The 27,378-nt window shown below is 56.3% G+C and overlaps 1 protein-coding gene across 1 annotated transcript in view; it reads left to right on the top strand.

Moving 5' to 3' along the window:
• ADAMTS10 (ADAM metallopeptidase with thrombospondin type 1 motif 10) overlaps window positions 1–27,378 on the top strand; it is a 47,885-nt gene that overhangs the window by 17,778 nt on the left and 2,729 nt on the right. Inside the window, exons 5-19 of the mRNA XM_074163629.1 lie at window positions 574–657; window positions 1,032–1,177; window positions 4,830–4,873; window positions 6,052–6,157; window positions 6,320–6,466; window positions 8,016–8,157; window positions 12,280–12,387; window positions 15,513–15,658; window positions 16,521–16,584; window positions 17,431–17,533; window positions 22,458–22,591; window positions 23,440–23,563; window positions 24,390–24,470; window positions 25,882–26,045; window positions 26,478–26,604. Coding sequence (XP_074019730.1) covers window positions 574–657; window positions 1,032–1,177; window positions 4,830–4,873; window positions 6,052–6,157; window positions 6,320–6,466; window positions 8,016–8,157; window positions 12,280–12,387; window positions 15,513–15,658; window positions 16,521–16,584; window positions 17,431–17,533; window positions 22,458–22,591; window positions 23,440–23,563; window positions 24,390–24,470; window positions 25,882–26,045; window positions 26,478–26,604 — 1,720 coding nt within the window. The remainder of the gene's footprint in view (window positions 1–573; window positions 658–1,031; window positions 1,178–4,829; window positions 4,874–6,051; window positions 6,158–6,319; window positions 6,467–8,015; window positions 8,158–12,279; window positions 12,388–15,512; window positions 15,659–16,520; window positions 16,585–17,430; window positions 17,534–22,457; window positions 22,592–23,439; window positions 23,564–24,389; window positions 24,471–25,881; window positions 26,046–26,477; window positions 26,605–27,378) is intronic.

The raw sequence follows: 27,378 nt of genomic DNA on the forward strand, positions 1-27,378 counted from the left end.
GACCCGGCAGCCCATGCTGACAAAGCAGCCCTGTTTCCCTTAGAGTCATAGAATCATAGAATGGTTCAGGTTGGAAGGGACCTTAAAGATCATCCAGTTCCCACCCCCTGCCCTGGGCAGGGACACCTCCCACCAGACCAGGTTGCTCCAAGCCCCCTCCAACCTGGCCTTGAACCCCTCCAGGGATGGGGCAGCCACAGCTTCTCTGGGCAACCTGGGCCAGGCTCTCACCACCCTCACAGCAAAGAAGTTCTTCCCCACATCTCATCTCCATCTCCCCTCTTTCAGTGTCAAACCCTTCCCCCTCCTCCTGTGGCTCCCCTCCCTGATCCAGAGTCCCTCCCCAGCTTTCCTGGAGCCCCTTGAGGGACTGGAAGGGGCTCGAAGGTCTCCCCGGAACCTTCTCTTCTCCAGGCCGAACCCCCCCAACTCTCTCAGCCTGTCCTCACAGCAGAGGGGCTCCAGCACCTTCCCCAGCTGCCCAGCACAGACCAGTTCACACACCGACTGTGCTGTCACCCACCCAGCGAGCTCATTTTTAAGACTCGTCTTTTCTTGTTTCTTGGAGGTCAGGTTGCCAAACTTTTCCAGGACTCGAGTCTGGGCAATATTGTCAACATCCTGGTGACGCGGCTGATTCTCCTCACTGAGGATCAGGTAAGGTGGACTTTGTTGAGCCACTTCCATTGTGTGTCTGCACTTCCTTTGCGGGTCTGTACGGTCCCTCTGGATGTGACCCCCCCAGATTTCCCCCCAGGGCAGCTGCTGGTTGGTGCACCACATCCGGCTGGGGACTGGGTTCAGGGTATGGGCTGAGGAGATCTCTGGGACTCTGAGGACTGTTTCTATGATAAGGTGGCTTTAGGGAGGTTTAAGCAGCTTTAATCATCCTAAAGTCTTGCTTTCCCGTGGCCTCCATGAAAAGGTGGGGGCATCTGGACTGGTGTCAGTGCTCTGCTGGCGTGGGAATAGGCAGTGTCTTCATATCAGAGCTTTCCTGGGAACACACTGTCATGTTGCTTCCATTCCAGCCCACGCTGGAGATCAACCACCACGCTGGGAAATCCCTGGACAGCTTCTGCAAGTGGCAGAAATCCATTGTGAACAGGAACGGCAACGGGAACGCTATCCCTGAGAATGGCATAGCCAACCACGACACCGCAGTGCTCATCACCAGGTAAGGCCGGGCCCGGCCCTGGCAGCGCTGTCCCCACGGGGGATGTCCTCTGTGCAGATGTCCTCTCTCTCTGGCCAAGAGGTTCATCTGAGGCTTCCTTCCCATGTGCTCCCCGCAAGCGGCTGTCCCTCAGGCTGGCCTCTTGCCCGTTCCCTTGCAGTGATGCAGATTATTGCAGTTCAGGCAGTTATTGTCCTCCAGTGTCTTCCCTCAGTCTTTGTGGTGCTCTCAAGGAGCTTAGTTCGCAGCCACAGGTATTTGTGCACCATGGATCCAGTCCAGCAAAAGGGTTAGGCTAGACATTAGGAAGAAGTTCTTCACAGTAAGAGTGGTCAGACACTGGAAGAGGCTGCCCAGGGAGGTGGTGGAGTCACCATCCCTGAACGTGTTTAAGAGTCGTTTAGATGTGGTGTTGGGGGATATGGTGTAAGGAAAAACTTTGTAGAGTAGGGAAGATGGTTGGGTTTGATGATCCCAAGGGTCTTTTCCAACCTGAATGATTCTATGATTCTATGATAAGCCAGTGGTGCAGTGTGTACAGCGATGTTGGGCATGTGTGGGAACCCACCCCAGAGTCGTCGAGCATCAAGTGTCCTACTGAAACGGAGATCTCCATCTGCCCTGGCTGTGAAAGGTGGAGAAGAGGATACAAGTGGGACCTGAGCATCACGGCAGTGACAGCGTGCCTCCAGGCAGGATGGGGTTTGGCTCACCTCCGTTTAGGTGCCTACATGTAGAGCTGAACCCTCCCCCTGGTTGCTGATGGGCATTCTTGAAGTGGTGACTTTATGCCACCTCCCTTGGGACAAGAGCAGTAGTTCCCTGCCTGTCTCTGTGCTCCTGTAACAGCCCTCAAGTCCGCAGTGTAACCTGGGTGCTGAATTAGACCCCCCAGAGCTGGCTGAAAGGGTCTGAACCTTCACATGCAGGACAAATAACCCCCGTCAGGATAGATGGTGCTTGAGCCTGGAGCAGCAGAAGGTACGGGAGGGACGGCTGGAAGGACAGATGGATGGTCAGAAGGAAAAGAAGATGCAGAGAGGATGACAGGGACAGTGGAAGGAACAGAGGGATGGCTGGTGGGAGGACAGAGGATGCCAAAGGGAGGGCTGGAGGGATGGTGGGGATGAGGGGTGCTGAGAGGCATCTCGGGAAACTGGTCCTCCAGTGCATAAACCCCGCTTGGGCAGTGGGGCTGCAGCCTGGGGAGAAGCCAAAGGCAAACCCAAGGTTTGTTTGTGCCTTTTCCCCCCTCCCCCTTGCGGAGTGGAAGAAAGTCATAAAATGAAAGCGCTGGAGAGGGGAGCCTCCAAGCGGGAGCCGCTTTCGTTGGCGCCCAGAGCCGCTCTCCTGCTCCAGTTCCCGGCGGCGGCAGGAGCCTGGAGCATCCCTCCCGGGGAGCTCCTTGGAGCTGCTGGGTGCATCCCTCCTGGGGAGCCTGTGAGATCGATGAGAGCCCGCAAGCACGAGGGGAGGAGCGAGCAAAAGGCCCCTCAACCCCAGCTTTTCACCCTCCCGGGGTTGCAGCCTCTGCTTTTCTTTCCTTCCCACTACATGGAGTGGGATGCAAACGCCGGCTCCGGATTCTTCGGCCTCCCACCAGATGTTTGAGCTAACCCGAAGCGACTCGCCATGCCGGCAGCGCCAGGCTTGGACAGTCCCAGCGCATCCGGCCCCGGCTCTAATAAATTCCCCGTCTCCCGATAACATCTTGCTGAGCTGCGGGCTTTTTGCTCTTGCAGGGACGTGTCAAGCCAGAGCCTCCGAAGGCTTTAACGGTATTCGCTCAAAACAAAGCAACAAATGTTTTTCACTCGCTTGGTTTCCTGCCAGGAGTGAGAGGTTTGGACACTTCCAGAGAGCACCAGGGGCCAAAGGGACAGGATCGATCACCAGGAACACGTTACACTTAACCCATCGTGTGCTGTCAGCTTGTTCCCTCCCCGCTCTCATCCCTGTGGGGCCACCAGGCAAAGAGGTGTCAGATGGTCATAGAATCATAGAATGGTTCAGGTTGAAAGGCACCTTAAAGATCATCCAGTTCCCACCCCCTGCTCTGGGCAGGGACACCTCCCACCAGACCAGGTCGCTCCAAGCCCCCTCCAACCTGGCCTTGAACCCCTCCAGGGATGGGGCAGCCACAGCTTCTCTGAACAACCTGGGCCAGGCTCTCACCACCCTCACAGCAAAGAAGTTCTTCCCCAGATCTCATCTCAATCTCCCCTCTTTCAGTGTCAAACCCTTCCCCCTCCTCCTTTGGCTCCCCTCCCTCATCCAGAGTCCCTCCCCAGCTTTCCTGGAGCCCCTTGAGGGACTGGAAGGGGCTCGAAGGTCTCCCCAGAGCCTTCTCTTCTCCAGGCTGAACCCCCCCCAACTCTCTCAGCCTGTCCTCACAGCAGAGGGGCTCCAGCCCTCCCAGCATCTCCGTGGCCTCCTCTGGCCCCGCTCCAACAGCTCCGTGTCCTTCCTGTGCTGAGGACTCCAGAGCTGGAGGCAGTGCCCCAGGTGGGGTCTCACCAGAGCAGAGCAGAGGGTCCTGCTCACCATGCGGGTGTCCCCCAAACCCGTACCGTGGTCAGCATCCTCTCTGACCCCAGGTCTCCCCAACTGCCCTCCCTACATGGATTTCAGCATTAGCATTGCCCTTTCCAGCTTGTATTTCACAAAGACCCAAATATCTGGGGAGTCTCTCCTTCTCTAGAAGGTGTTGGAACAGAGGCAGGGAGGGCATGAGGCTCATCCCCGCAATTAAATTATAATATTCATTCTCTGGCCCAAACTGGTCTCTTTTGGAGCTGCTGCCCCGTCCCATTGCGAGGGTGCATTTCAATTTGGAGAAGATTTTACTTTGCTGTCCTCGTTTAGCTTTTCCTTGTACGCAGCTAACGATGTGCAAACAGTCAATTCCTTGATGCAATGGCTGGAAGTCGAGGCCAGGAACAGAGGGAAGAGTCATCTTGAATCAACCCATATTGAATTTGTTTGGAAAATTCTCAGTAAAGAACTAAGCTGAAAAAAAAAAAATATAAGAAATCACTTCAGCATTTTAATGAAACCACAGTGGGTTTAGAAATGGAACATGTTTTCAAACTGCGATTTTTTTTCTTATTTAAACAGAAATATTTCAGAATTACGTGTTTGATTGATAGGATTTGCTGCAAGGGACCTGAGTTTGCAGACAGGAGGCTGGCCCTGTCCTCTGCCACCCTGCGCTGCTGGGGCAGAGCCCGGAGCCTCTCCGGAGAGAAGCGGCCGGTTCCTGGGAGTGCACTGGGTGCTAATGGGCAGGGTTGGACCTCCCACCCAAACCCAGAGAGCCTCAAGGATGGATTAGTGTTGTCCCTGCTGATTTAGCACATTTCATCAAAACCAAAGCTCTGACCCCGCTGAGCGCTGCCCCACGGTTGAGGGACAGAAGGACAGGAGAAATCGTTAAAAATCCACAGTGAGTCTCAGCCTGGGGAAAGCGAGGGTCAGATAATACGGATCAGAGGTGTTTTACCTGTGACGCTTGGGACTTTCCATTCCGGAAGTGTCACACAAGCCGGGGGCTGTTTCGCAGTGGTTTGGACGTGAACGCATCAGTAAAATGGAGTTGTGCTATTTTGGAGCCACCATAAGTGTCCTTAACGCCGCCTTCTCTTCTTTGCAGATACGACATTTGCATCTACAAGAACAAGCCGTGCGGCACCCTGGGTAGGTAGGATTTTGCTGCCCCTTTGGCATCATTTCTCACCATCACACACATCTTGGGGAGCGTGGCGAGGGCTGTGCCATCCCCTTTTCCTGCTGAGCAGGGCAAGGGGAAGCGCTCGCCCAATGCTACCGTGGGCAGCAGAGCCAGGAACGGGCCAGTGGTTTCCAGCCTCCTTACTTCTGTAAACACTAAAAGCAGCAACCGGGAGGACGGATGGGCTCTGGAACGTTTCTCCGTTATATCCCTGGGCCAGGTCCAGCCTGATGATTAAGAACCACTCGCATCTAGGGCTGGTCCATAGCCTAGTGGAGTATTCCTGGCTTAGCAGAGAGAAATAAAACTTTTTTTTTTTGTGATGACTATAAAGGGAGTTCTTTATTTAAACTGCTAGACGCAGACAGACCCTGCAGCTCTCCCTGGCTCTAGCTCCTAATTTGTCTTGCCCTGGTCTAGACGAAGCAGTCAGGGAGGGATTACTGTTCTGAATCACTGCAGTTAAAGAGGAAAAGGTGATGGATCTCTGACCTGATGCTGCTGCAGACGAGGTGCCTGAGAGGAAGGTTGAGGTTGGAGGTGCCGTGACTGTTCCTTCCCTCGCCCGGTGCAGCGGGCACAGCCTGTGGTGGTGGGACAGTGTATGGACAGAGGGTCGGGGGAATCTGCTGCCACGGTTCTGGGGGGATTTTTGTATGATCCATCGCTCCAGATGGAGTCAGGTTGGATTCCTGGTCATGGTGGGTGTCAGCCAGAACCAGGTGGGGATGGTCAGGTTGGATCCTGGCTTTCTCAGTTGTCCGGGCTGTGCCCAGATGCCCAAGTGCTGGTGCAGCTGATCGCAGGTCCCACACCAGTGTTGTGACAAGGACTGCTCCCCCTCTGTGCGCAGTCTGGGGTTTGGGTACATATTTCAGAGGATTTTGACCCATTCTTAGCATTTCCCAGCCTGTCATTGTTAATTTAGTTGACGGTGCTGAGTGACCGTGTGTCCACAGCCCGTAAAAGCCACGGGTCCATCCCAAAGCCCAGTGCCACCGGTGGGAAGAAATTTGTTATGGGCAGCAGGCTGTGCTGAGTGCTAGTGATTGCGAAGCACGTCAGGTTGTCCCCAGATGTCACCCCTGTCCCCTGCAGACGCTTTGTGCTCTCCCTGTGTGACAGCTCTCTCTGGCTTCCCCAGGCCTGGCGCCCGTCGGCGGGATGTGTGAACGAGAACGAAGCTGCAGCATCAACGAGGACATCGGCCTGGCCACAGCCTTCACCATCGCCCACGAGATCGGCCACACGTGAGTCCTGTGCCAAGAGAATCCCTGACAGTGGCCATCACAGGGATGGGCCCCTGTTGGTTTGTTCCTACCAACAGGAGCTGGAAAATCCTTCCCGTGGATGATCCAGATGTGTCGAAAATGCAGCAGCTGATCATCTATTGCCTTGGTGATGCTTTCTAGGTTTGGCATGAATCATGATGGGGTCGGCAACAGCTGTGGCTCCCGTGGGCAAGAGACAGCCAAGCTCATGGCTGCTCACATCACCATGAAGACCAACCCGTTTGTGTGGTCCACCTGCAGCAGGGATTACATCACCAGCTTCCTGGAGTAAGGAATCCATCTCACCTTGCCCTTCCTTCTACCTCACAAGCAGTACCCACCTCTCACAGTCCCTTGTGAGGAGTGGGGAAAGCCAAAGAAAAGCCCCCAAAGCACACACCCCATGCACCTTCTGTCTTGTCTCCCAGCACCTCATCCTGTCCCAAGAGGCACGTGCTTTCCTCCCTTCCTTTGGACTTTCCCGTGGTTTGCTTCCCTGCTGAAGATACTAACCCCATTTACCTTGCAGCTGGGAGACCTTTATTTAGGTTCCCCGCTTCCAGAAACTTCACAAATAAATCAATAGCTTCTGGAGGCATTTGGATGTTTCTGAAGTTCAGCCAGGAATTGCAGAGGAGGGTTGGTGGGTGCAGAAGGAGGATCTGGAGACAGGACTGGGTTTCCATGGTGTAGGAAGCATCTCCAGACACTGAGGAGGAGAGTTTTCAGGTGTGAACAAGCAATGTAGGAGAAAGGGTTTTGGGGTTTTTTTTCCAAAGCACCTTTAGGATTCAGGAGAAGGGATTTAGGCTCTGAAGTCTCGGGGTTTTGATATTGTCACCTTGCCTGAGTCACGCCTCTGCAGCGTGAAAGAGCTTCTCCTCCAGGGTTCAGGCAGTCTCCAGGGTTCCTATCACAAAGCGAGCAGTCAGGATCAATTTTGGTGAAGTTTTTGGTAGGATACGGGCACTACCCAATGGAAGGACTGGGTAGGACTTGAGTCACGACTGGAAAAAGCAAGTGTGGGGTCACTGCGGAGGGAAGTCACCAAATCTCCCATCTGGTGACTCAGGTTTGGCTGCAGCAAAACCTGTGCCCCTTGCTCTTGACCCCTGGATGTCGCACAGGCAGCGCAGCGGTAGAGGCTGCCTTGTCCTCAGGTGACCCCGAGGTCTCGGCAGGGCTGGCAGGGGACGGGGGGGTTCATGTCGGTCCTTTCCACAGTTCGTGCTGGCCGCCCCCATCCGAGCACAGCCCTGGGAGCCTCCGCCGGGATGGCAGGACCCTGGGAATCGAGGCCGGGGGAGTGGTGACAGGAGCTTTGATTTAGGGAGAGCTGAGAGCAGCAAGGAAGGGGGAGGGAAAGGCATGTTTCTTGCAAAATTTGGATGCTCTTACAAAGCTCTGGCATGCAGAGGGACGGGTTTGGAGAGCAGGGGCTCTCGGCGCTCACTCGGCACCTCGGCTGGGGCTCTGAGGCCGTGGGGTGGGAGAGCAGCCCCTCCACCGACCCACCGCCCACACAAGGGTCCTGGGCACACGCCTGCCTGCGCTGCTGGCCCCAGACCCCATGGGGACAGCCAGGGGCTGGCGATAGCCTGCAAATTCCTCAGATTAAAACTTCTAGAGTTACCTAGGGATGTGCTTCCCAGCCCTGAGGACACAGATAGAAAGGTTTCAGAGCACTTTCTCAGGGTGGTTCTGCCCAGAGGAGGCCGATGGAGTCATTCCCCCTCCCAGGCAGGCAGGCGTGCGGGAGTCAGCCCCGTGCTGGTCCTCCATCGTGATGCTCTCCTGCAAACCTTTCTGAGCTCTGATTCTCCTCTCTCGTTTCCAGCTCCGGGATGGGATTATGCCTGAACAACGCTCCTCCCAAGCAAGACTTTATCTACCCAACGGTGGCTCCGGGACAGGCCTACGATGCAGACGAGCAGTGCCGTTTCCAGTACGGAGTTAAATCTCGCCAGTGTAAATACGGGGTAGAGAGCCTTCCTGCTTTACTATCGGTTCCCAGGGGGTGGAGGACGGGGGGCTACAACGGCAAAGGGCCGTGGGGCCGTTCCTCTGCTGCCCACATCGCTTTGCTGTCCTGCTTCAAATGAAGGGCACTGGCATGTTCCCTGTGAGCTTTTTGCCTTGCTTCCCTGTGAGAGAAAACAGAGGAGGTTGTTTCCCATCCACAGAGGTTGACCCCAGCTCCGTTTCGGTCAGTTTAGTCCCATGGGAAGAGATCTCTTGCCTCTGCCTGATACTTTGGCTGCCGCTGGTCCCCAAGGGTTGCAGCTGAAAGCCAAGCTATAGTCCCTCATCCAGACTTCCCTCTCAGCGGGGCTTTGTACACAGGCATATTTTTCGTAATCCTTACTAGAAACCATTATGCTGCTCGCACAAAATTTAGGAGGAGAAACGTCTCCCTTCCGGGTGAGGTGGGTTGATGTGCTGTAAGTACGTCTGAGGAGCAGCTGCCCACCTAAGTCACCCCTGCCATCCCCTGGTCTTTGAATCCAGGAAACCTCTGAAAGGAAAGGCTGTTTCAGGAGCAAAAAGTCTTCCTGGATCTCAGCCTGGCATTTTGCTGTTCTTAACGTACTGGATGTTGCCGATGATCTGAGCAGAGTGGCCAGAGAGAAACGTCTGCACTGAGGGGCTGATTGAACTCCTTAAGGCGTCCACTTTCCTCTAGAGAAAGCAGAGGAGCCAGCAGTGAGATACACGGGGAGCTGTGTTGTCTGATGGACACATACATGGATGTACCCACCCCAGCCCAAGCCCTGGAAAGCTGGGAAGGAGGAAACATGTCAGATCAGGGTTTAATTTCTCTTGCAACCATGTAAATACAAGCCCAAGGCTGCCATTGAAGTGACCCAATGTGAACCAGTTTGTCACTCTGAGTGTTCATCTATTTAGGATGGTTGAACACCAGACCACCTCCTGGTGGTCTCACCAGCTCGTCTTGGTGAACAAAGAGCAAAGTTTGGCTCTCCCTGGTCCAGTGCTGTCTTTAAACGTGGCCCCAGGACCCATAGCCTGCTGGACATGGGGCAGATGCAGCCTCATGAGATGCCCAAAGCCAGCAGCAGGAGAAATCTGGGTGCAAACAACGTGGTCGTGGTATCTGACATCAGGTCCGTGGTCTGTGCCCCTCTTCAGCTGAGCCGGAGGCAGCGGAATGGAAACTTTCCACGTTTACATGCCTGTTTCCCAGCTAATTTTTAACTGGGGCAGACACTTCCTGTATATACACAAGGATCACAAAAGCACAAGATGTCCTTGTGATGACCCTTCTCGCCCAGCCTGAACTGCCTGTTACTTGGGAGGAACCCAAAGGGCGTCAGGGCTCGAGTGTGTGCAGATACATCTGGGTAGACCCCCCATCTGTAAGCCCACCCATCCTGTGCCCCGAATAAACAGACTCCGGGGTGATGGCGCAAATACGGCAGGATCCCTCCCCCCGTCCCAGTACAGAGTGGGTGGTTAATAGGTATAATGAGGACAGAGGGAGCAAATGACACTGGTTGAAGGTGGGAAGTCCTCTCCCTTGGTGACACAGAGAGAGGAGATAGATGAGCTCCTGCTTCCCAACAGCCATGCTGGCTCTGCGAGAGCAGGATGGAGGGGAGATGCCTTCTGAGGATGGGAGAGCCTTTTTCCTTTCACTGGTAAAAGCCAGCTCCAGCTGGGCTTTGGTGAAGGAACTGGGAGCCAAAAATCCCATTGTGTCTCGGAGCTGTGTTTCTCGGCGCAGACTCCGCAGTAGTTTCCTTTGCCGGCTCACCGTGGGGCACTCTGCTCTCACAGCCCCGGGAGCAGGAGGGAAGCAGAGAAATCCCGAGCTCATCCTTTCACCCCTCTTGGTACCAGCACAGGGGATTCCCAGTCCTTGAGTCAGTTGGTCCTGCGGGGGGGGTATCGGTTACTGTTCCGAGCACAGCCCTTGGCGGGGTGGAGGAATGCCTCGCTGGAAGGTCATCCCAGGCTTGGTGATGAACAGGCTGATAGCTGACTGGAGGCAGGCGGCCCATGAGGCCATCTCGTGGGTCACGCTGCCGTAGGGACAGGCCAGGGGGTCGCTGTGCTGACACCAAGCACACCAGGTCCTTCATCTGTAGGGACAGGCCAGGTGGTCTCTGTGCCGGAACCAAGCACAGCGGGTCTACAAAGGGCTAGAAAGATGATGAGGGGCCTGGAGCATCACTCTGATGAGGAAAGGCTGAGGGACTTGGGTCTGTTTAGTCTGGAGAAGAGAAGACTGAGGGGGGATCTGATCAACACCTATAAATACTTAAAGGGTGGGTGTCAGGAGGATGGGGCCAGTCTTTTTTCAGTGGTGCCCAGGGACAGGACAAGAGGGAACGGGCACAAACTGGAACATGGGAAATTCCATCTGAACATGAGGAGGAAGTTCTTTCCTGTGAGGGTGGCAGAGCCCTGGAAGAGGCTGCCCAGAGAGGTGGTGGAGTCTCCGTCTCTGGAGACATTCCAAACCCGCCTGGACACGTTCCTGTGGGACCTGCTCTGGGTGGACCTTCTCTGGCAGGGGGTTGGAGGAGATGATCCCCAGAGGTCCCTTCCAACCTCATATCATTCTGTGATTCTGGGTCCTTCATCCATAGGGACATGCCAGGGGGTCGCTGTGCCAGCACCAAGCACACTGGGTCCTTCATCTGTAGGGACAGGCCAGGTGGTCGCTGTGCCGACACCGAGCACGCCAGGTCCCTCATCCCATGCTGGGACATTGATGTGCGCTGACAGCGGCACTGGTGTGTGCTGGGAGCCCACTAGCAGCAGCCACAGCTGCTTGGGCTCTGCTCTCACATCTCCAGACAGACTCCTTCACTGACAACATGAACCTGTTTAATACTTTGAAGTATAACCTAAGTCATGGCACGCTGCTCTGTGGGAAGCTTTAATCTTTCCAAAGGCTTATTTCAGTAGGAATAGGAGCAGGATGGTGACCTGGCAGGAAACTCAGCTCTGGATTTTTAGTGTTGCTTTGCGGTTTGGAGGTGTGGAAGTCCAGCCTGGCTGATTTAGTGGCAGAGCAGGTTGAAAGGACCTGGACTTTCTGATTTAGCAGTTATGGCAGCTTTGCAGAGCCTCTGTTGTGGACCTAACTTTTGGGTGGGTTCTGGAACGGCCAAGGGAAGGTTTTTGCTGGTGCTCTGAGAGGTCAGGCTGGGCTGAAGCTCAGGACCTGCGCCTCAGGGAACCTTCTGGAAAGAGGTCTGAGTCCTCAGCCCAGCATCACCCAGTGGACCCAACTGCACCCAGCAGAGACAGAGAGCAGAAGTGCCCATTTCTGGAGCTGCTCGAGGGCTAGCTCAGTATCTGGCATTATTTTGATTATTCTGAAAATGACTTCCAGAGAGGTTTTTTTCCCTTTAGGACTGTTAGGCTGGCTGGGGGTTGCCAGTACACAAGGTGGTCACACTGTGACGTGCAGTGCGTTCCGGTAGCAGGAGATGACAGATGTGCTGTGTTAATGCTCCTGGGGAGTCCCAGCTTCCCGCAGAGGCAGATCCGGATCCATTTGGCAGATCTGGACCCAAGTGGCATTGGGATTTGCTCATGGCAGGTTCTAGGAATGGACCTTTGTACTCGGCCTCCACTGCACAGACCCAAAAAAGAGAACATCCCTCAGCCCTGGGGACAGGGGTCAGGTGGAGCACAATGGGATTAATTCGGGACTCACTGGGATGTCCACACAGATGTGTCCTCTGTGGCACCAAGCCCAGGTTTGGCTGTTGGGGCTGGCTGGGAGCCAGCTCTGGCACCTGAACCCAGGGGAACCTCCAGATCCAGAGAACCCCAGCCCCTGGAGAAGTCCTTAGGCTTAGTCCAGAGAAGGGGGTGAGCTGCCAGTGGCCTTGGAGTGACCACAGCTGGCAACACCTTGCAAGATTTGGTCTCATTTTTCCCCCACCATGCCGAAAACACTCCTGTCCCTGTGTCCCAGCCCAGCTGGTGCTCCTCAAGCGCACCGGTGTGCTGCTGCCCCGGCCTCGCAGCCCCTCGCACAAGTAAATCCTAATCTCCGCTTTGTTTCTTTGTCTCTTTCTTCCTCCTCCCCCTTTTCTCCCCCAAAATCCCTCTCTTTCCAGGAAGTCTGCAGTGAGTTATGGTGTCTGAGTAAAAGCAACCGCTGCATAACCAACAGCATCCCTGCTGCTGAGGGGACCATATGCCAAACCAACACCATTGAAAAGGGGGTAAGGATGCCTGGGGCACCGCGGCGAGTTGACAGGGAGTGGTTGAATCCCTCTTCCAGCGATAACCGGGATCATTGTTTGCGTTGGTGAGCGCGGGGTTGATTTAAGAGCACCCACCAGCCTGTCCTCCCCTACCAGAGCCCGGAGCCACCCCCACCCTCCCGGCAACACGGAAAGGGGCTGGGTTGTGCCAAGGATCCCAGGGGTCCGAAATCCCCCAGCATATTGCTGGAAATGCAGAATATGAAGTCCCTGCTCCAGCGAGCTTCATGGTCTCCCCTTGGGGACACAGTAAGGTGACCTCGAGCACTGCCGTATGCTTTAGATGAACATCTCGTTGTCAGGTCTGCTGAGGTCTCCTGGCTGTCCTGAGAAAAGGGATTTTTGCCCCAGTTTCCCCAGGAGGACAATGGGTTTGTAACATGCTTTCAGAGGAACTTGTGAAAAACTGCCTCACAAGGCTAGATATGGTGAAACCTTCATTTTTTAGACTCAGCTGAGAGAGGATTTTTCATGACCATATATTTTGAAAGTGACTTTTGACTTGCTTGTTCATATCACTTCGTTCCCCGCATCTCCTCCACCCGTTTGCTCCAATATAAAGCAAGTGTGTAGCACTGTTAAAACAAAGTGCCTTTGCAAACTGGACAATAATCGGGACAATGGAGAATCAGGGCTGGGACATTCTCCATTAAATGGCCATGTGTTTTTCCGCTAGAGGGAAAATAATTCCCAAGAAATTCAAGAATAATTTCAAATCCTTAAGAAGCTGGAGAAGCTGCTGTGCAGGAAAGAGGATTTTGATGCTTTGACAAATACATTATTCTTTGCAAACAGTTGTCTTAGTTCTGCTGGAAATTAGATCGAGAAGGAGGAGACAGCTCCTGGGGCTGGACATCCCTGCTGCTGGGCGTTCACCATGTACAATGGCAATTTTTTTCAACTAATCATCTTTTTTTACCAGCTTTTCCCACTTTTAACTGTCTTTTTCCCCCACTTACTAGTGGTTTTTTAACCAGGGGTCTTCAAAAGCCCTAAGAGAAGCGACAGTCGCAGCCCCCAGGACTCATGGGGGCTATTCCCAGTGAAGATACTGACTCAGTTTCAACCCCCAGTTGCCTTCCTGTGCTTCTGTTTGTCCTGTTATATATAATCCGTGCTTCAGAAGGGATTTGATATCCTTGGGTGAAAGATGATGCACCTTCACCAGCTGGAGCTCCTGGCTGGTGGCCCCAGCACTCAGTGGCCGGGTGAGCCCTCAGGCCTCAACCCTTGGCTGGAGCAGGTCTCTGAGGTCTGCCCTGGCTTCTCCCTTTCCAGCTGGGAGAGCAGAGGGAAGGACCAGGGCGTAGAAGCTGTTTAAGTTATGCAAGATTAAAGGGAGATAGTTTCTGTGCTCTGCCACCCAACTGGGGCAGCAGTGGTGGTGGAAGACTGAGCCAAGCTCTGTTGGATGGTGGCTGTGCCCACATCCCAGACCTCTGGTGGTTTCCTCCTCCCAAATTCTCCTGTTTTTTTAAAACTATTCCCCTTTGGCTATTATGGCTTCACCCGTCTTACCCCTGGAACCCACAGTGGGTGACTTCAGGCCTGGATCTGGTGGCAATTTCTGCTGCCTTAGGGGTGTCCCCAGCAGCCCGGCTGCTCAGAGAGCAGGTTCACTGGAGCAAGGAGTCTTGCTGGCTCCTTCCCTGCCTGTTTTGGGTTTCTTTTCTCTTTTTATTTTTAATTTCCAGCAATCAAGCACTTCTTGTGGAGGTTATGGTCAGTGAGGATGCCCTTCATCCTGCCTCCCCACGTGCCCCCAGCTGATATCAGGTCTCAGAGCCGGTGCATGTCCATGCTCTCTGCAGGAGAGTGAGCCAGGGTCTTCTCCCGGCAGCCACGACACAAGGACAGAGCCCATCACTGATGCTTTTAGGAGCCCTGAGTGCATGGGTGGTGGGGGCTGCAGGGGATGGTCAGGCTCCTGGACCCTGCCTGCAGGAGCAGTGGCCCCAGAACCTCCGGTCTGGACCATCGACAGGGACACCAGAAAGGCTGTGCCCTCAGAGCATCTCCTCTCCATGGGGTCGCACCTTTGGAAAGGCACTGTTGTACAAGGAGGTCACTTGCCGAGTGTCCTGGGAGGCCATGGCTCGTTTTTTCCCACTGGCTGTGCTGCCTGTGGAGAAGCCTGGCTTGGAAGGAAGTGGGAGAGGCCGTGCCAACAGCTCCAGGGTGGGTTATCAGCCCCTGGAAGGAGCGCACAGCGGTTTCTTCCTTCCTGGGATTATCTCAGCCCCCGAGGCATGGTGTCCGGCACCGTGCCCAGAGAACGGCAGCGGGTCTGGCACTGGCCCGCTCCTTGCATCACTGTTGACTCCAGGGGGTGAGGATGCTTTCCAGGTCCAAGGGAAGTATTTCATAGGCAAGTTTCCATGAGCATCTGTCACCCAAGAGGATGGGGACAGGCGGATCCTTTCAGGGTCCTCGGCAGAATGACGACAGAGCAATGTTGTTATTATAATCAAAACTTTATTTTAACCTGGACCTTTTGCAGATCGGGTCATTTTAACACATTAACCACAACCTGAGCTCCCAGTACACATACAAAACTCGCTCCATCCTGGGAGGGAGCAGATGGTGGTGGAGGTGTCCGTGCCCTCCAGGGATCCTGGCCCTGCAGCCCAGCAGCAGCAGCTCAGCTCCAAGTCCCACCTGGGGCTCACTGCCACCCACTTTTATAGACACTGAGGGGCATGCTCCTATGTCTCACCCTGATTGACCGAGGTCCCAAGAGCCCTTTGGAGGAGAACTGAGGATGTCACCCACTTGCCCATGGTTGCTTGCCCCACAGGATGGTGCACCAGGGGTTGGAAGTGGGAGCACCGGTCCCAGCATCCCTGCAAACCCTGAGTAGGCAGCGAGTGCAAACGGTGGCAGTGTGACTTGGAGGAGAGATGAATGAATGCCTTCTGCGATGGGGAAATTGGCTCCAAGGCCAGCGCAGCTCCGCGTTCACATTTCACGGGATCAAACCAGATCCCAGCCCTGAACTGGCTGCCGTGTCCGATGGAGGCTGGGGAGCGCTCAGGGAGGATGAACCGTGTGCTGGGGGTGTTTAAAGCTCTGTCTTCCCGCAGTGGTGCTATAAGAGGGAGTGTGTCCCTTTCGGCACCCGGCCGGAGGGTGTGGATGGTGCCTGGGGAGCCTGGTCGTCCTGGGGAGAGTGCAGCAGGACCTGTGGCGGAGGCGTGTCGTCATCCATTCGCCATTGCGACAGCCCACGGTAGGTGTACAGAATCACACGTGTGCGTGGCCGTGTCAGTGTAGCCCTGCCTTGTCCTTACATGTGCGTGGCCATGTCGGTGTGGACCTGCCTTGTCCTGACACATCCTGGATGTCTGTGGCAATGTCAGCGTGGCCCTGCCGTGTCCTGACGTGTGTGTGGCCATGTGAGCATGGTCCTGCCTTGTCCTAACACGTCTGTGGCCATGTCGATGTGATCCTGCCTTGTCCTGACGTGTGTGTGGCCATGTCAGCATGGCCCTGCCTTGTCCTAACATGTGCGTGGCCATGTTGATGTGACCCTGCCATGTCCTGACGTGTGTGTGGCCATATCGGCATGATCCTGCCATGTCCTGACACGTGTGGCCATGTGAGCATGGTCCTGCCTTGTCCTGACATGTACGTGGCCATGTCGATGTGATCCTGCCGTGTCCTGATGTGTGTGTGGCCATGTCGGCATGGTCCTGCCGCATCCTGGCTGTACGGCGTCGCCGTTCGGGTCGATGGGGGAGGCAGCAGCCAGGTGCCTGCAGAGCTCCGTGCTCAAATCCTGGGAGGGTCTTGGCTCCCGCACGCAGATCCCGTGTCCTGCTTTCACAGCAGCTCCGTGCTCTTGCTTTGGTGGTGGGTCTGCAGCCGCAGACCCAAAGCCACGTGTACAACGCTACTGTGCGCTTGGAGCCGGCCGTGCGAGGTCTGGGGCGGGGGGGGGGGGGGGGGGGGCGGTGCACTTCAGAAGTTGCCCCTCCGGGCAGGATCCATCCTTACAGCGGGGCAGGGTTGGGAAATTTGGGGGAGCCGCCTGCCACAAACACATCTCACTGCCCTAAGCTGGTTCTCCCATCTCCTTCCTGGTTTGGCAGCCCCACCATCGGAGGGAAGTACTGCCTGGGAGAGCGGAAGCGGTACCGGTCCTGCAACACCGACGTGAGTACGGCCGGGCTCGGGGAGAGGAGCCGCCGTGGGCTGGCAGGGCTTTCCCGTGGGGCAGGCAGTGCTGTGCGGCAGCGAGGAGGTGGGGATGGGACCTCTCCCCGTGGATGCGGAGCCGTGGGACCCACGGGAAGAGGCGGGCGACGGGGTGGGGGTCAGCAATCCCTGTGCCGGCAGCGATCCCGCAATGGGGACCGCCGAGCAGGACGATGCAGGCCTGAACCCGCTGGGGGGGGGCAGGTGGGATGTATGTACCCGCGGGGCTTCGGCAGCAAGAAGGGACCCGAAAAGATAACAAGGCAAAGGAGGAGAGATCAGAGGCTCCCAGCGCTGACGTGACGGCGATTGCCCCTCGCACGCCGCGAGCGCAGGGCTGGCCGAGCGAGAGCGGCTCACGAAATGCCGTGTAGCACCCTGCTTCCCAGGGCCTGGGGGTTAAACCCCACGGGGAGCAGAGAAGTAACTGCTGGAGGGAAGCTCGGTGATGCTCTGGACCTGGGAAATGGTAGCTCTAACAACCACGGGCTGGCAGTGAGGAAAATAGCTGGCTTCCCGTGGCTTCCCCTGGGCTTTGCACCTCGCTTTTAAAGGATTGCTCGCAGGAGCAAGCGTTGCGTCTGCAGACAGACCAGCTGGGGCCCAAGTCTTCAAATAGCGTCCAGCTTTGCAGGAAGGATGCTCCTGCCGTACCGTAGCGGTATCCAGGTGTCAGGCTGGTATCCGTCTCCTCCGAGGGCTGGTGTTAGTGGCAGCCGGGAGCCCCGGAGCAGCTCCTGCCCTCCTAGCAGACAGGGCAGGCTGCTCCCTCCGACGCGCTGACCGCTGGCTGTGTGGCTGCAGGACTGCCCGCCGGGCTCCCAGGATTTCCGAGAGCTGCAGTGTGCCGAGTTCGACAACGTCCCCTTCCGAGGGAAGTACTACACCTGGAAGACATACCGAGGAGGTGAGTGCTGGGGCCGGGCCGAGCATCCCTTGGCTCAGGCAGAGCTGGAGCAGGACCGTGCGGGGCTCTGCTCCCCCCAACTCTCTGCAGGGACAGGTCTCGTGGTCCAAGCGGTCTGGTGGGCAATTAGTCACCGTGTCCGCTAGCCCAGGTCCCGCAGGCTGCCCGCTCTGTGTTCCTGGGATATGCTGCCTCCTCCTTGCACGACTGTGGATCGATGTGCATCCCTCCAGGCGGCTGCCCCTGGCGCTGCTCTGTGACCAACCGTCCTGCCATGTCCTGGGTCACTTACCCCCGTGCAACTGCCCTTTGACTCCATTGCTCTGCCAGAAACAACTCCAGCAGCCGTGGAGCTCTTTAGCTGCTTCCCTCAAGTCTTTGTCCTTAAGGACAAAGGTCCTCTGTCCCTTGGCTGAGGGAGCAAAGGGGAAGACAGACAAGAGAAGGGAGCTGTTGGTGTCTGGTACCCGATGGGGAGAAAACAGGGCAGCCCTCCCACGCAGGCAGGTCAAAGCTTCCAGCTCCCACACGGGTGGAAGGGATGCAAAGTGGTGGATCCTCCAAAGAGCTGCGTTCCCCTCTTCCCGAGGTCAGTCCTCCTGTGTCCCGCAGAAGTGTCTGGCGAGGAGAGGGGCGGGAGGAGGCCTCTGTGGCAGAAGTCTCTTAATAATGAGAAAGAACAGCGCGTCTCCTTCATGTAGTTAATGAACTTGACTGGGGAAATCCTTTGCAGCTGTGTAAATAAGCACACCTCCCAGCGGGGCTCCTGCAGCTGGAGCAGATGTGCTGAGGCTGCAGGGGATGGATCAATAAAAATGTAATAAAATTGCAAAGCAGTAAGTCACACAAAGACCCCAATGGATGCCAAGGGGGAAGACGGCCCCTCAGGCTGGATCTGCCCTCGCTCGGACCTCTCTCTTCCCGAGGTATGGCCCAGTGGTGTGAGTCCAGGGGATGGTTGACCAGCTGAACATCGGTCCTCGAATGTAATCTGGCCCTGACACTGATATTTGCTTTGACTTTCAAAAAAACCACCTCTTCCTCTCTCTCTGCTTGAGCTTCCTCTTCCATAAAATAAGGGGATGAAACCTGTCCCCTTCCCAGGAGGCTGTGACAGTTGGCATGATTGTGTCTTGAAGGGATCTGGGAGCTCCTTGTCTCAGCTCTCCAGGTTGCCCATGGGTAACGGTCATGAGGAGTCGTGTTGTTTAGCAGTTGTGTTTTGTTTATTCAATGTCCAGAGACATTGGTGAGAATTGCCCAGAGAAGCTGTGGCTGCCCCATCGCTGGAGGGGTTCAAGGCCAGGTTGGATGGGGCTTTTAGCAATCTGGTCTGGTGGGACTGGATGGACTTTAAGGTCCCTTCCAACCCAAACCCTTCTGAGATTCTATGACTTCAGCAGCACAGGTACTCACCTCGTCACTTGCCTGCGGGATGTTGTAGTGCTTGGTGTCATTTGGGTGTCAGAGGTACATCTGTGGGGGTGGTGGGGAGCATCCCTTGCACCTCCACCCTCTTCTCCATGTTGTAGATCATCCACCAGGAAATGGCCCCCTTCTTGCCTTCCCCTTGCCATGGGTGTTGTGCTCTTAGGAGCCATGTCTCTCCTCTGCAGCCCCTGTGCCAGCAGACCCCCTCCACCCCAGCATTGGGGAGGCAACAAGGGCTGGCCATCATCTCCCTTGCTCCCTCCTGAGCTCTTCCAGTGGTGCCCAGAGAGCTCTGGGGTGGTGAGTGTCAGTCCCTCCCTCCCTCCCCGCTGGCACAAGCAGCCCCCCAGGATCCATCCGTGTTGGTGGCCTCGTCCCTGGGCAGTCTGCCCTCCAGCCGCCTGCTCTGCAGGTTGCTTTTGGGCACATGTCCTCACTCTGGGAGCCATTGGCCACCCTGGGCTTGCTTCTGCTGAGCCCCTTCCCCTACTCATCTCTTCCCCTGCACCCTTGAGCCATCCCCTTGCCGAGAGGCGCTGGGGTGCCCGCATCCTTTGCCACATGGCAATTTGGGGAAATATCCCATGCAGGAAGCACCCCAACCCTGAAGACAATGAGTCCCCCAGTGGCTTGGATGGGGGAGGACACTGATCCCACAGGGAGTTCATGAAGGGAGGGAGTCACCCACTGACAGCCTGACTCCAGCCACCGGGTCACTGGCAAATTGAGGTCAGTTTTCTGCGCGGGGCCGGTACAACGTGTTTTCCTGGTGGTGATTTATAACCGTCCTGGAGCCCAGACCCCGGGATGGAAAGACACAGCCCCAGCGAGAATCGCTGAGCTCAGCCTTTCGGAGCTCAACAGTCAGCAGATACCTTGTGGAATGCGGCTTTAATTGTTTGTTTATTTTGCCTTTTTTTTTTTTTTTTTTTTTTTTCCGCTTAGTTATTCGTTTTGCTCTTGGCAGATGCAAGAGCCGAGGGAGAGTGGAGCAGCTCACGGGGCTGGGAGAGGGATGGGGAGGAGCAGGGGCTTGCAGAAAACAGGAGATTGTTCATCAGAAATTGTAATGCGCTTTAATTCCTCAATGGGGACACGGCGGGCAGGAGGAACAAAACATCCTCTGAGGCACGGCGCGACCAACTGAAAATATTCTATTCTATTTAAATAGCTGTATTAAACATTAAAAGGAGAACCCGCAGCAGGCCTGGCTGTTGCTGGCCTTGGACTAGAAGTTGCCCAGAGAAGCTGTAGTTGCCCCATCCCTGGAGGGGTTCAAGGCCAGGTTGGAGGGGGCTTGGAGCAACCTGGTCTGGTGGGAGATGTCCCTGCCCAGGGCAGGGGGTGGCAATGGATGGTCTTTAAGGTCCCTTCCCACCCAAACCAGTCTGTGATTCTATGATTACTCAGCCCAAAGGAAAGGAAAGACAGCTTTGGGGTGGCCAGAGGGGGTTGATCTCATCTGGGGGGTTCACCAGTGCTCCCTGTGCTCTTGGGAGCTGTATGATCTTATCTGCTGCTTGTTTCTCAGGCAATTAGGATCATTCACCAGGCGGTGGGAAGGCTGGGGGAGTCCCAGTCCCTCAGGCTGGGCGCCTGCCTGGGCACAGGGCAGTAGCGGTGAGGAGTTATGATAGAAAAGGAGGATTCTGAAGCCGATTGGGAGCTACTAAAATGGAGCCAGAGTTGGGCTCCATTTGCAGAGGTGGAAACAGGCTGTGGCAGGGGTTCACTGACACCGGAGAACTGCAGCAAGGTGTCTGCAGCAGGTCTCTCCTTTCCTTGGAGCTGGAGACGAGGAAGGGAAGAGGTAGTGCATGGGAATAGCTCCAGCAATGGCAGGAGAGCGTGGCCAGAGACCTGCACATGGGCAGGGACGAAGGGCCCTGCGCAGCCAACGGAGCACACACCAGCAGGAGAGATGCTCCCGAGCCAGCAGGGACTGGCTAAATCCCAGATACTTCTCAGGAAGGGCCAGCACAAGCCCCTCTCCCAGGCTGGTGGGACAGTTGTGTGTGCAGTTGCTGGTTGGGCTTGGTGGCACTGTCTCTCCAAGCTGGGACAGCCAGCGTAGGTCCCTCATGACTCCGGTTTTCTTACCTTCCTGGTGATGTTCTGCACCTGAGGTCTGGCTGGGCAGATGTGGGGTCTGACCTGGTCCAGGACCATGTCTGCTCCAGGCATGCTGTGGTTAGATGGCTGTGTGTTTTCAGGGTCATGCCTGCGTTGTGCCCCTTGGTGGCCCTGTAGCTCCCTCACCAGGTGGGGCAACAGCCCAGGGTGCTGGGGAGGGGGGTGGCTCTCCAGAAGGAGGATTGATGGAGCACCTTCTCTAGGGGCTTGCCGAGGCATCCTGCTTGACAGCGTGCCTCCCAGCTGCTGAATTCCCCTCTCCTGTCTCCTTCTGCTCCTCCTTTTACTCTCTCTTCCCCCCAGCTGCGTTAGGGTGCTCCTGGGCACAGCGGGGCCACCCCTCCCTTCCAACCCCCACCTCCTTTTATGTGTTGTATCAGGTTGCAAGTTTTGCAGATTTTGGTTGCTCCTGACCTAGGTGCTTCCCAGCTCTGGCACATGGCTCTCGACTGTTGCCGGTGCCTGCAGGAGGGAACTGCCACGGCTCAGGCATGTGTCTGTCTCCCTGCCAGGGTCTGCAGGCTGTTGGGTTTCCTCGGGATGTTCCATAAAGGCAGCAAATGCCACGATCTGCACCAGCGTTTGATAAAATCCAATGGCAGGAGGCAGAAAATTGCTCTGCTCAGATGGCTCCTTCCATAACCAGTCCCACGTCCTGCTCCCAGGCACCATAAATCATTATCCAGATATCCAGCCTCTGTTCCTTAGATGGTGCTTTGGCAAGGGGTGTTGGGAAGCAGGTGTTTTAGCTATAACTTGAGAATCCTTCCCCTTTGTCCTCACACTGCTGTCATCATCTTTTCTGTGAAGGACTCAGTGTCCACCAGCCTTGAATAGAAAAAAAATGGTTGCTCTGGCCTAGTAGCTGGTTTAGGAGCTGAAAAACTTGCTTGCTTTGGTCTCGTAGCTGAAAAACCTTGAGCAAGTTGCTTAAGAACTGCTATCTCAGTTTCCCTGTCTGTAAAATGGGCACAAGGGTGTTGACAGCCCTTGTAAAGTGCCAGGAGACCCAGGAGTGACCAGTACCAGATAAGAACAAGTCAGTTTGATTCATTCCCCATCACATACAGCCTGTGTTTCCCAGGCTGTGCAGAAGGGACAGTGTCTCATCATGTGTCGGTGTCCACTTCAAGCATCTTGACTTGGTGCTGACCAATGAGGAGGGTGCCTTGGGTCTCTCTGTGGGTCCCTCTACTCAGCAGGGACACCCTCCTGGACACCTGGAGCTGTGTGGTGGGACCAGACACAGGATGGAGGTGTGAGGAAGCCGAGGGCAAGGCAGTCGTTATGCAGGTCTGGCTCTCTACATCCTTCCTCTCTCTCCTTGGTGGCGTCATTCCAACCTCTTCCTCTTTCCCAGGGGGTGTCAAAGCCTGTTCCCTCAACTGCCTGGCCGAGGGTTTCAACTTCTACACAGAACGAGCTGCAGCCGTGGTGGACGGGACACCGTGCCGGCAGGACTCCAACGACATCTGCGTCAATGGGGAGTGCAAGGTGCTGCCAGGGTCTGGGGCGGGCTCGGGGTGGGGGGGAGGCAGGGGCATACCCCCGGGTAGAGGGGTCTCCCTCCATCTGCCTGCACGGCGACGGGCATCCCTCCACCTGGGCACCCGTTCACCTGTGGGAGCAGGAGCACATCCATCTCCAGGCTTGTCCTCATCCCCTCTCCATGCACCGGGTGCCACATTGGCCTGTGTTAGCCATGGGCCTCTGCATTTCCAGCCCAGGTAGCCCCAGGCTCTTGATATTTCCCTTGAAATGGCATCTGGAGGGCTATAAAAGTTTAATTATAAGAAAGCGCTGTGGGAGTGGCAAATGTCTCCCAGCAGGCAGACAGACAGGCTCCTTTTCTGTCTCTCTCCCTTCCTGTGTCTCCGGGATCTTTTTGTCTCTATGGGGCTGAATATACTGTGGAACAAAAGGGGGATTGCACCAGAGATAGCCACAGCCGTGCTGGTGACCCAGTGGGGCAGAGCGGAAGGCTTCGCATGGGCTCACTAGGACAGAGCTGTAGGGGGGGGACACGTCTCTTCTTGGGGTGCTGCAACTCCAGCAGTTCAATGCAGGCCCCCTCAACCTCTGCCTCATCCCACAGTCACGGGATTTCTGCCTGTGCCCCCGCCCCCAGCCTTGGAGGGACCCCCCCAGAGCTGTCCCTGGAGAGGGATGGCAGGAAGATGGGGCTGGGCAGAGGGGATGTGGCTGAGCACTTCCTGGTGTACGGTGCGATGGAGGGGAGTGAGGTGGAGCCCAGGGATGGGCTCCCCAGGATGCTGCGAGTCAGGTGTGGGGGGGACGTGTCCCCACCAGGATGGCTAATTCCCTGCTGCTCCTTCCTGCAGCACGTGGGCTGCGACCGTGTCCTGGGCTCTGACTCGAAGGAGGACAAGTGCCGTGTGTGTGGGGGAGATGGCAGCTCCTGTGAGACCATTGAGGGCGTCTTCAACCAGTCCCTGCCGGAGGGAGGTAGGGAGCAAGTGGCCTGGCCAGTGCAGCTGGTGTCACCCATCCTCAATTCCCTCCTCGACTTCACCTGCTCCCGGGGATGCACAGGACAGGCAGGGACATATCCCAGAGAAACACCCCAAAGGGTAGGACCAGGCTGCGAGGAGGAAGCAAATTGCTCCTGTTCACCCACCGAGTTGTGCCACAGCCGCCACTGGCACCCAAGTCCCTGACACAGAACGCCAAGCTCCTTCCCTCCTCCCCAGCTCACCCTGCCCTCCAGCCACAGAATCAATCACAGAATGATACGGGGTTGGAAGGGACCTCTGGAGGTCATCTCCTCTAACCACCTGCCACAGCAGGTCCACCCAGAGCAGGTCACACAGGAATGCATCCAGGCAGGTTTTGAATGTCTCCAGAGACGGAGACTCCACCACCTCTCTGGGAAGCCTGTTTCAGGGCTCTGCCACCCTCCCAGGAAAGAACTTCCTCCTCATGTTTAGATGGAACTTACTATGTTCAAGTTTGTGTCTGTTACCTCTTGTCTCGTCACCGGGCACCAAGTGGTGCTACAGCTGTGGAGATGCCCTTGGAGATCCCAGCTCTACAGCACCTCCCCATCACAGCCAGTCCCATCACGGCCGGTCCCTGAGCACTGCAAAGCAAGCAAGCCGCTGTCCTGGTGGGCCATAGTGCTTTTTCCATTTAATTGCAGTGGGTGGCATCTTGATTAGTGTTTAGCTCATTGGTAAGAAGGTGGTACACGCTCCCATCCGGCCCAGGGCAGGGTTGACTCCGGGCTCGGAGGCTGAGCGTCGCTGCTCACTGGCCCCGGGTTGTCTCATAGGTTACGAGGAGGTGATCCAGATTCCCAAGGGCTCCGTCCACATCGACATCCGAGAGCTGAACCTCTCCATCAACTACCTAGGTGAGATGGGGCTGGGGGATACTGGAATCCCAGCTGGACACCCCTGTGTCTGCTATTTCCCTGTGGCTACTAGGGCGTGGGAAAGGCGGAGCAAGGAAAACCTCCCACCGCAGCAGAGGATGGGACTGGGGGTCCCAGCTTGGGGCTGGGAGCAGAGGAAGGCAGCAGGACCTGCAGCGTGTCCCAGGCCAGCGTGGGCTGTGTCAGTGTGACCCACGCAGCCCCGCTCTCACTGCGGTGCTGCCTCTGTCCTGCGCTCACGTAACCCTGAGCAAACCCCACACCCCGCCATTCCTGGCGCCGCCTGTGGCTCCTTGGCATCCCCCCCCCCCCCCCCGCCAGCATGTTGGGCTGGGGATTAAAAATAGACCTGCTCACATTTTCCTTGGGCTTAATTTTCCAGCCAGACTCTGGCTGGTTCATACAACGGGCTTTTTTCTTTCCCCTTGTCTTCTCTTTCTGTCCTCCGAGCGACGGACAGTGATGACAGAGGGGTGGGCAGGGGTGCTCACTGCTGTCGGGTGCCTCCGCAGAGGTTCTCCAGGAGCAGGAGCCTGCCTGGATGCCGGCACCGGTGGGAGGTCACAGCGGGGCTCCCCTGGCAGCATCCCTCCAGGCCAGCTCCCTTTGCCAGCTTCAGAGATGCTGACATCCCTCCCTGCCCAGCCCATATTTACTGGGGACTCCTCCTGTCCATCCAGACTGGTGTGCACTGGAGGCACAGCCCAAGTTCGTGTCCCTATCAACTGCTGCCACCAGTCCGTCCCATTCCAGCAATTGTCCCTGCACTCCAGAGGGAGCATCCTCCATCCTCATCAGCAGGAAGCATCCTCCCTGCCCCAGAGCATCGTGGCAATGGGGTGGTGGCCAGCAGCGAGGGCAGGAGTGGCACAGAGCTGGGTGCCAGCACGGTGTTGGTGGCAGAGAGGGAGCGGGGAGAGCGTGGGAATGCGAGCGGGAAGGAGCAAGCGAGCCGATCCCCCTCTAGCGACTCGCTTGGGCAACCACAGCCAGGCTCCTGGGCACCAGTAGCCCTATCAGCCAAGACCCAGTTTTGCACAGCTGGATTTGAGCCTGGCTTCATGGCCACAGCGTGTCACGCTGCCGAGTGTCCCCGTCACCACCCCGGGCAGCCGGCTGAGCTCCCGGCAGCAGCACCCTCCCACGGTGAAGTGGTGGGCAGGCCAAGACACAACCATGGGTGCATTAGTCCCACCTCTGCTGGTGACTTGCTGTGGGACCCTGACCCATTTTATTTCCCGCACCTATTCCCTCCCCGTGGAATGGGGCTGATGATATTTACCCTGGGTTATAGCGATGTTCTGAGGCTGGTGGATGAGAAGCGCCCGGCCAAAGCTGGGTGCAGATATGTTCAACCTTTCTGCTGACCCTCGCCCCCCTGTCCTCGCAGCGCTGAGAGGGGAGAGCGGCGAGTATTACATCAACGGGAAGCTCTCCATAGACCCCCCACGGCGCTTTGACATCGCAGGCACAACCTTCCACTACAGGAGATCCCCAGAGGAGCCTGAGTCTCTGGAGGCCTTGGGACCCACCAACATCACCCTCTTTGTCATGGTTGGTAACATGGTTCCTTCATACCCCCACCTGGTGTGGGCCTGGGCTGTGCTAAAGAGACCTTGCTGTGACAAAATGGGAATGGGAGCTAATTAGCCCCTGTCCTGGCTGTAAATGGGCACAGAGATCAGAGGTAAATTGGGCTGAATTCTCAGGTCTTCCTCCCTAATCTGCCAGGTTTTGGAATGATTCAATCTTTAAGTGCACAGGAGCTTGTTCTCTGATCGTGTCACCTCCATGGCTGCACCGCTGTCATCACTGGTGGCTGCCCTGTCAATGGTGGGAGGGACTGGAAAGGGAAGGGGCAGGGGGGGAGATTTCAGCTGCCCTGGACTTTAGAGAGCATGCTGAGGTCGTGGGACGCCCTCCAGACGGTCGTGACCATGCTGGACCTCGGTGGCTCTGATGCCTCGGCGGTGCCTTTCTCCGCAGGTCCTTGTGCGGACGGAGCTGCAGGGAATCCGGTACAAGTTCAACGCGCCCGTCGGCAGGGACGCCTCCAACCAGTATTCCTGGCACTACACCCCATGGACCAAATGCTCGGTGCTGTGCGCAGGGGGTGAGGTTTGAGCCCGTGTCGGCTGCGGGAGGGACACGTGTCTGCACTCCTGTGACTGCCACGCTCTGTGTCTGGGCCACAGGAGACAGCGCGCAGATGTGGGCATCTGCTTTGCTCTAAAGGAGCTCTCAGGTTCCTACATATTCCCACCCTGTGCTCAGCCACGTGAAAGCTGGTGTCAGTCACCGTGATCCCATGCAGTGTCAGGGCCAAACAACCCAGATGCCGTTCTTCGGCTGGAGCGCAGGTGTAGGTGACAGAGGTGATGGAAGGTGGCACGATAGGCTTGAAATTCATTTACTTGTGTGTAAATCAGGTTGGCTGATTGCAACAGCCCCTCTGGCCTTCAGATCCACATGTCCGTGTTCTGAAACACCGCTGGTGCTTCCCTGGATCCCTTGGGCTGCTTCCCATGGGGATTGATGCAAAGGTTTGTGCCACGTCTCGTGGCTCTGGAGAACCTGGCTGCCAGCGACTGGGCTGGTATTCAGAAGAAGAGAGAAGCAGTTTGAAAAGGAAGGCTTAGTCCCTTTCCCTCTTTAAAGCTAGTGGCCCTGACCTGGTCTGGTGTGCTAGGCCTCCACAAAGCGTTGCCAGCTCTTGTTCCACCTGTTCCCCCCAGTGCTGCCCAGAACGTGTCACAAGATCAAGGTTAGAACAGGTTTATTTGAGCACGAGATCCTTGGAACGCTTTGATCCTCAGCAAACTCTGCCAGGTCCTGCCCTGGCTGGTGAACCTTCACCCCATCCATTTTTTTCTGGAGGTGTTGAAGG

The sequence above is a fragment of the Numenius arquata genome, chromosome 25, assembly GCF_964106895.1.
Source record: "Numenius arquata chromosome 25, bNumArq3.hap1.1, whole genome shotgun sequence".
Lineage (NCBI taxonomy): Eukaryota > Metazoa > Chordata > Aves > Charadriiformes > Scolopacidae > Numenius > Numenius arquata.